This window comes from Delphinus delphis, chromosome 16, assembly GCF_949987515.2.
Source record: "Delphinus delphis chromosome 16, mDelDel1.2, whole genome shotgun sequence".
In the NCBI taxonomy this organism is placed as follows: domain Eukaryota; kingdom Metazoa; phylum Chordata; class Mammalia; order Artiodactyla; family Delphinidae; genus Delphinus; species Delphinus delphis.
Genome location: NC_082698.1, coordinates 80,469,002 through 80,481,941, shown reverse-complemented (window position 1 = coordinate 80,481,941; position 12,940 = coordinate 80,469,002). Strand labels below are relative to the sequence as shown.

The window sequence follows — 12,940 nt, the reverse complement described above, 5'->3', positions numbered from 1 at the left end:
TAGGTCTCAGAAAGTATACTTAAGGGCATACTCCTGAGTTAAAATTATACGAGGATAAAGCGCATGTGCGCACACGCGCACACGCACACGCACGCGCGCACACGCACACGCACGCACGCGCACACACACACACACAGATCATAAGCCACTCCTACTTTGAACATGAATAAAATATTAGCAAAGTGAATCCATCATTGCATAGATAGAATGTATCGTGACCAAGAAGAGCTTATCTCAGAATTGTAAGGATGTTTTAATGAAGAAATCTATTCATATACCCTAGTACGTTAATAGATTTAAGAAGAATTTCATCTGAATGTGAGCCCTCAAACTTTGAAAGAATTCCACATTGTTTCCTGATGAAAGCTTTAGCAATCTAGGAAGAGGAGGACACTCCTGACGATGAAAATGGTCTAACAGAATCCTAAAACAAACCTTATTTTTTAACGCTGAAATACGACACTTGTTTCCCATTAATGTCTGGATTAACGTGAGGATGCTGTGTTAGACCGAACAATGGCCCCCAACATGTCCATGTCCTAATCTCTGGAACCCGTGGTTCTGTTACCTTACAGGGCACAAGGAATTTTGCAGATGTGATTAAATTGAGCATTTTGAGATGCGGAGATTTTCCTGGATTATCTGGGAGGGTCCAGATAATAAGATAAGCAAAAGGATCCTCATAAGTAAAAGAAGGAAGTGGGTGAGGTAGAGTTTGTCAGAGAGAGATTGGAAAAGGCTACACGTTTGGCTGGGAAGATGGAGGAAGGGGTCGCTGCGACGCAGGCGGCCTCTAGAACAGGGGATGGATTCTCCCCTCAGAGCCTCCAGAAGGAATGCAGACACCTTGATTTTAGCCTAGTGAAACCCGTTTTCTACTTTTGATCTCCAGAGCTGTAAGACAGCTAATGTATGCTGCTGTAAGCCACCGACTTTGTGGTAAGTTGTTATAGCAGCAACTGGAAACTAACACAGACGCCCACCTCCAACTGGAGGTCAGAGCCAACGGAACAGGAAAAAGAACTGAGGTAGAAATACAGGAAAGAAAAAGGCAAAACTGTCATTGTTTGCAGATATGTCTTTTCAGCAGAAAATCAAATAGAACTAATTGAAATAATGTTTATAACAGAGTTCAGTAGAGGTGCCCAGGATGAAATCGGTATAAAAAACTAAATACAGTAAGTCCCCTACATACATACGAGTTCCATTACAAGAGCACATTCGTTAAGTCCAAGTTGTTCGTAAGCCCAACAAATTAGCCTAGGTACCCAACTAACACAATCGGCTATATAGTACTGTACTGTAATCGGTTTATAATACTTTCCACATAAATAATACATAAAAAACAAACACAGTAAAGTACACAAAAGCACAACCACTTGCAGAGGATGCACGCGTGTAACAATGTACGCCAGACACGGGAACTAACTTACATGACTGGGCATGCAAACGCATGTTCGCATCTTTGAAAGTTTGAAACTTGAAGGTTCGTATGTAGGGGACTTACTGTAACCTTCCTGTATACCAGCAGTAGCCAATTAGAAAAGGTGACAGGAAAAAAAGGATCTTATTCATGATCACAATAAAACTATAAAATACCTAGAGACAATTCCATTAGGGATTACAAATCTCCCAAAAAATGATAAACTATTATGGAAAGACATTTAAAAAACGGAATGATTACAAAGATACACCATATTATTGACTGATGTCCGTTCTTTCCCCAAATTAATCTGTGAATTTAATATATTCTAAATCAAAATTCCAAATGAGGTTTTTTATAAGATATGAGTCTAAATTTCACCTGAGGAGAAAATGAGGAGTAGCAGGCCCACCATAAAAACAAGTGCACCTTGAAATACGGTACAGGACTGCTCAGTGAAGTGACTCAGTCCCAGATAATCAAATCTTTCCCTAGACTAGCAAGAGTATCATTCCCAGATTTATCTCATCGCTATGTTTGCAACAAGCAGAGCCGACTTGGAGTATGAGAAGCTGTTTGAAACAAAAAAAAAATCCCATCAAAGCAAGGCTGACCAAAGCAGCTGCTAGGCACGGTGCTTATTCAAGGAAAAAATAAATAAAACAGACCAAGTTAGATACAGCTGGATCAGGAATATTGGAACAAGTAACACAAAGAACAAGATGGAAGAAATCTGAAAATATGTTGTACGGGAATGGAAAGAGTGAAATCGTTGAAGCATTTTTTTGCAGTTTGTAAAGAAAATTTGAAATTTATTAAAAAAAGAAAAAAGAAAAACCTTCTCATTGATCCAACAAAAGATCATGTGCTTGGATGCTGTGAATATCTGACGACTCATTTTGTGATGTGGAGTCCAGAATCTTCTGAGGCCCTTCTCAAAGAGTATTCCCTATGTACAGATTATAGGGGACTGTTTTACAAAGCCCACGAAGGAGGCTTCTGCTAGACTTTCAATCATCAGATTCAGTCCCAGATGACCACAGAGGGAACTGCCTGGGTCTAGTATGAGGCTGAGTCAGGTAGGAGGGAAGAGAGGGGCTAGAAGCAGGTCAGCTCCTCCCCGGAGTATTTCCTAGAACACAGATCAACACAATACTTTAACTGGTGAGCATTTCTCATCTATGAAGAAAATCATAAAGTTCTGGGATGTGGGTGTTGAAAGACTAGCTGTCACGAATTCCAACCACCTTGGTTCTCACCTTTTCCTCTTAGTGACTCAAGGCTATAGCCTCCAGAGGGGGATGGAGGGACTGCCAACCACATCACGTCACCCCTTACCAATGCACACACGTCACGGAGGACGCCTGTCCAGGGCTCGCCAACAGGAATGACTCAGAGCCATCCCCTGCAGGAAGGGCATTCGGAAACACCTTTGACAAGTCTCCCTGGACTTGTTCACCCAAAGGCCAGGCACTGTGACGGCTGTTAAACAAGCACACATGTGGCTTTTGCCCTTAAGCAGCCTGTCATCCCACCTAATAACCCCCACACACACTCAAGGAGGGTATCAGAAGGACCGCTTTGCAGAGCACCGGATCAACGATACAACACAGACATCTTGAAGGAAGTCCAAGTGAAGGAGAAACCACTACCTAGAAGCTCTTTCTTTTTCAGCTCCCTGGGTCTGTATGATTCTCAGCCTCGGCTGCACGTCGATGCACCCGGGGAGCCCTAAAAATGTCCCGACGCGTGGTCCACCCGCAGGGCCCGGGATGTAATCGCTCTGTCCTGGGCTAAGGCCTGGGCATCGGGATATGTACAAGCCCCTCGGGAGATTTTCATGTGCGCCAATCAAGAGGCCTCTGACGGACAGGCAGAATCTGGAACATCTGGTGCACAGCGCTAACTACCAAAGGGGCAGCGTGTGACACGGCCACCAGCCGGGGCCATGAGCAGGTGACTGTGAAATTCACAAGGGCGGTTTCCCTGGAGAAGGAGGAGGTCGGGGCAAAGAGCACAGCTCCATCTGCGATGCCAGTTCAGGGGCTTGTGTGTGAAGGCAAGACCTCAGGGACCGAGGGTGAAGGAGGGTGGAAGGGGCCAGGAGAGAGTTTAAGGCTAAACACAAAATTGTTTTGTTCTTTAAGAAGAGAGACTTGCAGAAAGAGAGTTTGAAACAAAACAGGAGAAGCAGTATCCAGTCATCAAAGCCCCAGGGAGTCAGGGTGGGGCAGAGGCTGGCGTTAAAGCACAGAAGTGACAATTTTCTTTTGTGAAGAAAAACGGGGGAAGGGAACTAACGTTCTTTTGAGCATTAATTCCGCTAAATACCAGGCTAGGCGCTTTGCATGCATGATTTCATTTAATCTTCCCAGAAAATTTGCAAGGAACCTTGTAACATAGAACAACGCCCTAGACCCAGAATTCTGGGGTTTTGACTGTTCTGTGTTACGGCTGTTTCCACATCTAATTCTCCAGATCACTGTGGTTAAAAAGTCTTCTCAGAGGCCCAACGTGATTTATTAGGGAGAAAACACTCCGGAAGAAGTAGGAGCAGTCTACTTTAAAATAAAGAAAACGATGGACAAAAATCTGTCCAACGTATAAAATGCCAACTGGTGTCTGTGACAACTGCTTCCCCAGGTACCTGAGGGCCATGTTGTGAGCCGCAGTCCCCAGAGCTCTCCTGCCCAGGATGCAGAGTGCGAACGACAAAGTCACCAGAGGAGAGTCCTCGTCACTGTCCAGGGGCTTCGAGGGCTGGAAGAACAAGGATGTTAATTCAGCTTTCACGTGGGTTCTGGACCAACAGACAACTATAAATGCAGAGGCTTTCCCTGTGTCACCCACGGTGGTCACCCGGGCCCCATTAAAGTGACCTGACAGATGGGAAACTCTGCTTCCTGAGTTTCTCTTGAGGTTGGACGTGGAAAAAAAATTTAAATGGGGGGCTTCCCTGGTGGCGCAGTGGTTGAGAGTCCGCCTGCCGATGCGGGGGATGCAGGTTCGTGCCCCGGTCCGGGAAGATCCCACATGCCGCGGAGCGGCTGGGCCCATGAGCCATGGCCGCTGAGCCTGCGCGTCTGGAGCCTGTGCTTCGCAGCGGGATAGGCCGCAACAGTGAGAGGCCCGCGTACCGCAAAAAAAAAAAAAAAAAGAAAAGAAAAAGAAAAATTTAAATGGGGAAACTACCTTAGGGAAGTAAAGGGACTAACACGAGGCTGGCTGGACTGTTTCCCTGGAATTGTGCATATGGTACCTCGAGGTCAGGAAGATGGTGAGAGCTTGCAGTCAAATGAACCGCCACCTGACCCTGTGCAACGCCCACCTTAACCCTGTGCAACGCCCACCTTAACACTGTCCAAGCCCATCTTAACCCTATTCAATGCCCACCTTAACCCTATTCAACGCCCACTTTAACCCTATTCAACGCCCACCTTAACCCTATTCAACGCCCATCTTAACCCTATTCAATGCCCACCTTAACCCTATTCAACGCCCACCTTAACCCTATTCAACGCCCACCTTAACCCTATTCAACGCCCACCTTAACCCTATTCAACGCCCATCTTAACCCTGTCCAATGACCACCTTAACCGTGTCCAATGCAGGGCACAGGCACACCAGCAGGGAGAGAAGTATGGGAATCAAGTGCAAATGAGGGTTTTCTGTTGCCTCGACAACAAGAAGCCCATGAGCTGACCATAACTCCAACAATTAAATGAAGGGCGTCATCCATAGCTTAAAAAGAGGGGCATGGGGAGATGCAGAAGGAATTTAAACTTAAAGTCTCTTTTGCAAGAAAAGAGAAATAATTTCATTTTTATGAGCCAGCTGAGCAAAGAGGAGTGCCGCCATTGTGGGGATAGCCAGGAAAATCAGTAGATTCTTTGACCATTTCAGCCACCAGGAGAGGCTCAGCGTGGGTTAGGATCTCAGCACACATTCTTCTGGCTGCACCTGGAGGAAGCAGACTCTGCCGCCTACTCTTTCTCCCACCTGTTTTCCATCACTCATGCAAAGGTCAAGGACCTGGGCTAGTGTCATCATTTGGCTTACCCTCTACAGGTCACACGACACACCCCATCAGCTGCTGAGAAGGCCATTTCAACTGGATCTACCACTTCCTTCAAAAACACATTGCGAGAAGCTTGCCAAATCCAGAGAAGCAGAGGTGACCGACCCCCTCCACTTGCCTACCTCCCCTTTCTCCTCCTTGTCTGCTTCCTTGTCTTCCTTTTCTAAGATGTCATTGGCCTTGGTTTCATTTCTAAGAGGCTGCTTTCATCCCCAGAAGTGTCCTCAGCACGTGAGCAACGATGCGCGCACGCACACACACACGAACCTACGGGAGTAGCTTGGACTGTCTGATTGCTAAACAGAGTGTGCTGGTCCACGATTCAACACGTTCGGCAAATCCTCCGCATTTCAGCACCGATATACTCGGTACGGAAATCTCAAAAAGTAGCTCTAAACAAAGAATTGTCCAGAGTTTTAAAACCGTGAAGGAGGCTTAACACTGCACTGACGCTGAACACAGTAAAGAGGAAAACGTACCTTCAAGGCCCCTTCACTGGACACGTGGTATATGAATTCTTCCATTTCATTTTGCTTAATTGTTAAACAAACATTTATCCAAATACTAGCGTCCTGGGACTTCCCTGGTGGCGCAGTGGTTAAGAATCCACCTGCCAATGCAGGGGACACGGGTTCAAGCCCTGGTCCGGGAAGATCCCACATGTCGCGGAACAACTAAGCCCGTGCGCCACAACTACTGAGCCTGCGCTCTAGAGCCCATGTGCCACAACTAGTGAGCCTGTGTGCCACAACTACTGAAGCCTGCGCACCTAGAGCCCATGCTCCACAAGAGAGGCCACCGCAATGAGAAGCCTGTGCACTGCAACAAAGAGTAGCCCCCGCTCGCCAAAACTAGAGAAAGCCCACACGCAGCAACGAAGACCCAATGCAGCCAAAAATAAATAAAATAAATAAATTTATATATATTAAAAAAAGCAAATACTAGTATCCTTCCTTGCCTCTATTTCATTATAGTCTATAGTATAAGAAAGAGATTATTAGAGAAATGCAAATTTAAACTACAGTGAGGTATCACCTCACACCAGTTAGAATGGGCATCATCAGAAAATCTACAAACAACAAATGCTGGAGAGGGTGTGGAGAAAAGGGAACCCTCTTTCATTGTTGGTGGGAATGTAAATTGATACAGCCACTATGGAAAAGAGTATGGAGGTTCCTTAAAGAACTAAAAATAGAACTACCATATGACCCAGCAATCCCACTACTGGGCATATACCCAGAGAAAACCATAATTCAAAAAGACACATGCACCCCAATGTTCATTGCAGCACTATTTACAATAACCAGGACATGGAAGCAACCTAAATGCCTATCGACAGACGAATGGATAAAGAAGATGTGGCACATATATACAATGGAATATTACTCAGCCATAAAAAGGAACGAAATTGGGTCATTTGTAGAGACGTGGATGAATCTAGAGACTGTCATACACAGTGAAGTAAATCAGAAAGAGAAAAACAAATATCGTATATTAACGCATATATGTGGACTCTAGAAAAATGGTACAGATGAACCCGTTTGCAGGGCAGAAATTGAGACACAGATGTAGAGAACAAACGTATGGACACCAAGGGGGGAAAGCGGCAGCGGGAGGTGGTGGGATGAACTGGGAGACTGGGATTAACATGTATGCACTAATATGTATACAATGGATAACTAATAAGAACCTGCCGTGTAAAAAATAAATTAAATTAAACTTTAAAAAAAGAAAAGAAAGAGATGGTCTTTACATGGCTCCTTCCTTTTTAAACTCACACTCGACTCCTCAGCCCCACCTCCCCTGCCTACCTCTTGCCTCTTCCGTGCACAGTACTGAATCCACTCCAGATACACGTTGCAGTAGCTGGCTCGAGTGATCCCCTGGAGACACGGGACATAGTCGTCATCGATGTTCATGTTGAACATTGCAAGGTCGCGCTCAATGTAATGCCACTTGGCAAAGGGCTGCAGGGACTTGAGAAGGGATTCGTTTTTGATCCAGGAAAACAGTTTGGGGGACGTCACCATATAGTATATTATACTCTGCCAAGAGAAAGCAAAATTTTGAGCCCTTATAGCCATTCCAAAGCCAGAAAGGCTTTTCCAACGATACTTCATAGAGTAAATCAACATCAGGGAGGTATGAGACATGAGATCCCCACAGGTGGTATCATTTGTTTTTCCTGCTAGACTTTCTTTTTTTTTTTTTTGCTGTACGGGGGCCTCTCACTGTTGTGGCCTCTCCCATTGCGGAGCAATGGCTCCGGACGCGCAGGCTCAGCGGCCATGGCTCACGGGCCCAGCCGCTCCACGGCACGTGGGATCCTCCCGGACCGGGGCACGAACCCGTGTCCCCCGCATCGGCAGGCGGACTCCTAACCACTGCGCCACCAGGGAAGCCCCCTGCTAGATTTAATGCACAGAACCCACTGGAGATGTTTTAAAATGTTCTCTCTTGAGAGTCAGTGGAGGGAAGAGGGACGTGAGAAGAGGAGCATGCTAGCAGAATGTACTAGAACAGAATCTCCTTGGTGTGAAAGAATGGCAGCCAGCGCCATCCTTCCTGAGAGACGCACACAAAAGCATCGTGGTTTCTTTAGGCTCCTGGAGGCCAGGCTGGGCTGATGCTGCTCGGAGAGATCAGGGCACGTCCTCCTCCAGGGCCTCAGCCAGAGTGTGTCATGAGCTAAGGCAACAAGGTACTTATGGAAAGTACTTAGGACGTAAAATTGTTCACACACACACGTATACATAATCCTGGGTACCCAGACAGTGGACATCTGTGATGTCTTCAAAAATAACCCATGTGTCCTCCTTCATCAGACATTCCACTTATGAATCCAAATGGGGAAAATGCCACCTTCGGGCTTTATGATTCTGAGTTACAGATTTATTGAAAGCCATCTCACAGTTTTTGAATGAGTTCATCCTTCAAGAAGGCTAGCATCCAGCCTGGAGAAGTAAACATGTGACAGAGAAAAAGAAAAATCCAAGTCTGCTGTGGACACATCAGGAACAGACGGTAGCATCTACGGACAAGTCCCTTGCAACCCCACTCCACTTGCGTTATCACAGGAAAAGGGAAGTGGCTGGTGCCACCAGGGCTGAGATGGGTCCGGGAACACAGCTCACATCCTGTATGCAAACGGAGAGTGACGGGAGAGGCAGGGGCGGCGTTTGATGCAAAGAAGGCAGTGGCTCATGCTCCCAGAGAATCCAACCCTTCACTGATGCCTTTTCCGATTATAAAAGGCATTCTGGCCAGGTGAGAAGACAGAAAGTAATGCACACGGGACGAACGTGAGCAGGGCTTAGGCGACGGAGGTGAGTGGGCAGAGGGGCTCTTTGCTAGGCAGCACCCCCCAGCTCTCCTTCTCTTCCTCCCTTTAGCTGGGACGGGAAATCCAGAGCACCAAGGTCAGAGGTTGCCGAGGCGCCTGATTTCAGGTTCCTGCAGGAGTCTGAATGCTGACCCGACAGACACAAGCGGTCTCTGGATTTGGGCAAAACCACGGCAAATGCCTGACTCAGCCTCTCTCTGCTGTTAGGACCGAGCGCAGCCTGCATGTTGGAGAAGGCTCATCTGTGGCTCATGATGTGTGGTCTTCCTTCTTTGGGGCATAATCTCTGTTAGGCTCCATCATTCACCTGACCCCCAAGCGGGGGAGCGGAAGCATGAAGTCCGCAGACAGCAAAATTCAGTAGCTCACATGTTTCCCCAACCTCTGCAGCTTTGCGTCCAAGCAGCACTGCTGGCCTTAGGAAACCCCTTCAGGGGAGGGAGGGAGGGAGAGAAGGAGGGAAGGAAAGAGGAAAGGAGGAAGAGGCCAGGGGAAGCTGAAAGCAGAGGGGCAAAAGACAGAGGCACTAATCACGGCCACTCTTCATCACTGTTTTGAGGGTGAGATCATGCATATGAAGCAGGTAGCACCTGGCCTGGCACATGGGACATGTGCAAAAATCATAACCATCTTCCTATCTTTGGCATCTATGACTTACCTACCCCGCAAGCTTGAGGCCCAGGGCGGGCAGCAGTAGCAGAGCTCAGGAGAGGTTTCGAGCAGGGCATTCGGAAAAGAGGAGACAGCTGAATCTCCCATGGTCACCAGAGTGCACATCTAATATTCAAATACGTAAATCAAGACTCTGGAGGGTGTTCTATTTTCTACCAGCTGGCGGGGTAACTTAAAGCTTCTATGAGGTAGACGGTCTAAGTGCTCGGTCCAAAGTCACGAGCCAAAGAGGAAACGTGACCGTGATCAAAGGCACGGCTTCTCAGCTGACAATTACAAAAGCAAGACAGAAATCTGGTCTGTCTAAACACCTGGCTCGAGCAAACATCTGGTCGAGTTTTTCCTCGATATGTCCTAATCACGTGTACCAGACAGAAATAACAAACAAAAATGGAAAGCTGAGCGCTAACCTTTTCACTCGTTTCTAGGGAGGAATGAAAATAACCCCTCCGCCGATGAAATCAGAATAGTTAACAAGGACTTTGAATCCCAGAGGCTCAAACTCCCTCCTCTAGTTCTGGCAAACTTGCAGCGCTGGCTTCTGAGTGGAACGCTTGGCTCTCCCTCGGAGTCAGTACCAACTCCTCTCACTGGGAGGAAACAGAACCACTCCAACTGGCTGCAAACCGTACCCCATTTCCCCTTTATTTAAGCAGAAATTCTGTCAATGAACGGTGTGAAATCCTTCAGAATCTGTCAGGATGAAACGGATCTCACACTAAGTCAAACTGCTAAGTCAGGATGGTGACACGAATTGACTGCATGGAACCTGATCCGTGTTGAAAGCAGGGCCTCTTCTGAATTAATTCACTATATCTGGCTCCTCTAGCAGGGATCCTCCTGGCCTCTCATTTTCATCGTAGATCAGCAATATTCTCCCAGACAGCGCATTCTAAGAGGGGGACCTGGCAGGCAGGCCCACATCCCTGGGTACTTTCCACCGTATCCTGCAGGGCAGGTGATAAGCGTATCTCCTTTCTAAGAGCTGTGCAGAAACAATGGTGGCTGGGAAAGCAGGCCCTCGCAGAAAGCTGATTTCTTGACGGCTAGAGGGTTTTAATCACTAATGAATGCAGGAGAGATGGACGAGGCACCAGGGAAGACCTCCAGTCGTCAGAAAGGAAATGATTTCAAATATATTCATAGAGGGTGGTGAGAACTGACCCAGTTTATTACAAGATAAAAAAAAAGAATCCTTTTGTGCAAAGGAATTATTCCAAGCTTTTCTTTCTGTCCAATAAAAATAATAAAAAGAATGAAACCAAACCCCTGAAACTTGAAGCAGTTCAGGGCTACAAAGGCAATTTCGTTCACTGAGTAGCCTAGGCCAAAGAAGAAAAAGAATTTTTTTTATTGGAGTCTAATTGCTTTACAATGTTGCATTAGTTTCTGCTGTACAACGAAGTGAATCGGCTGTATGTAAACGTATATCCCTTCCCTCCCACCACCCCGATCCCACCTATCTAGGTCTTCACAGAGCACCGAGATATAGTTCCCTGTGCTATACAGTGGACTGACATATATTCATTTGGTTTTACCTTAAAGTGCTGTTTTTTCAGTCGTCACAGGCACTCAGCACTCCTGAAATTTCCTTGAACTAACTGTACCAGGGAGATGAGCAGACTTTCTGAGCTGCCGGTCCCCGAAGGGTAGGAAGGCACTGAGCGTGATGTTTACAGAAAGTCTCGTGTGAACAGGCCTTACTGGTGCTGATGTGAATTACCAGGAGGTACCATGAGATCTATCTGCCCCCAAATCTCAGCCTCTCCTGAGCACTGATTCTGTTTCCACTGAGCACAAATGTCTATAGTGGTCCCCAAGCCTAGCTGCATATCAACTCACCTAGGGAACTTAGTTCAAAATATAGGTGTTCGGGGCACTCCCCAGGTGCAGAGAATGGGAATTTCTGGGTAGGACGTGGCAATCTGTAATGATCTGGCTGGCTGGGGGATCCTGATGCCGCAGGTCTGTCCCCTGGCTCCTGGGAATCACCTGATGGGTGACAAACCATCGCCCTGTGTGCCTCTCCTGCCCGCCCGCCCCCCCCCCCCCCCCGCCAAGCTCTCACGTCGGCATCACTGCCCGCTCATAGAAAACAAGGTCAATGGACAGTCTTCCCACAAGCCCACCGTCTCCCGGCGGATTCTGGGGGCCTCCCTCAGCCCTCCACCACTCACACGTTATCCTGGGTTTGTTTATCAGATTGCAAACTGTCATTTTAGAAAACGTATAGGGAATCAGGAGGCACGTTGCCAGGAGTTAGCATTACCGAGTCCAAGCTCGCTCTGCTCGCTGCACGACAGGCCAATGAATCGGGAGACAGGGTGCTGAGGCAGGGAAGACGACGTTATTCGGAAAGCTGACAGACTGAGAAGACGGCAGACTAAAGTCTCGAAAGAACCATCTTCTCGGGGTCTGGATGCCAGTTTCTTTTAGAGCACAGAGAGGGGGAGGGGTGAGGAAGTAAAGTAAAAAGGCCGTAAGTTTTGCCAATATCCCCTGGAATGGCCAGCCTCGGGCAGGGGGTGCGTTAACTTCTTCTTTCTTGCAGCCATGCACAGGTGGACAGGGGCCGGAGGTTGCCCTGAACAAAGGCACTTTGGTTTAACCTTCAGGCAGAGGGGCAGGGTTCCCTGAGGCGGGCCATTGTGTACAGACAGGATCCTTTCAGTGAACCAAAGCAGCGGAAAGCAAAGGTTAAAGTAACAGAAACAGATCCAACGTGGAGTCCGATTTAGCTCTTCCCTGTAACACTAGGAGAGGAGGACTGTGAAGAGTGGGTGAGAGACATCAAAGGCAGGTCCTGGCATGGAGCACCCCCAGGCTTCCGGAAAAGCCAAGCAGGTGGCCCCCGAGGGGGCACCTCAGCTCTTCGTTCTCCCCTCTCACCCACTCGGCGACCTGCTGGCCCCATCGTGTGAGGCCTGTCTGTCCACACGTCTGGCCCATGGAAAAGCCGTCTACGGGGAGCTCCAGCTTCACAGGGACGTGGCTCAGTCTTGAACTCCATCCTCACCACTAACGCCTGGAGCAGATCCTGCAGACTCTTGCCTACACCGGGATCTCGTCCGTCCAGACTGGATGGCTCAGATTCTGCATTACCTGGAACCTTCGTTCATCTAAAAACTACGGGCACCTCCACAGGTAAGTCATCACACTCAGGTCTGGGGACCCACAGAGGGAGCAGCGAGTTGCCAGAAGGGAAAGAGAAAAGGTTTCAGAGGACAGGGAGGCACATGGCAGCCCGGACCCCATGGAGAATGTGAGGGGGAGCTGCCCTGGGAGCTCAGGTTGAAAGAGCAGCGCAGGAAGAGGGGGCTGGGATGCAGCCACGCATGCGTAGGAAAGGGTGGGGAGTGGAAAGCCCGACAGAGATAGCCAGAGGGCTCTGGCGGCACACACAGCCTTGTCCTGTCCTTCAGTC

The 12,940-nt window shown here is 48.0% G+C and overlaps 1 protein-coding gene across 2 annotated transcripts in view; it reads right to left on the bottom strand.

The window, feature by feature from the left end:
* Positions 1-12,940, bottom strand: part of PCNX2 (pecanex 2) — a 274,216-nt gene that overhangs the window by 18,893 nt on the left and 242,383 nt on the right. For both annotated transcript variants that reach the window (XM_060035057.1, XM_060035058.1), the window contains 2 exons: positions 7,313-7,546; positions 4,071-4,183 (listed from right to left, as the gene is read on the bottom strand). In XM_060035057.1, coding sequence (XP_059891040.1) covers positions 4,071-4,183; positions 7,313-7,546 — 347 coding nt within the window. The remainder of the gene's footprint in view (positions 1-4,070; positions 4,184-7,312; positions 7,547-12,940) is intronic.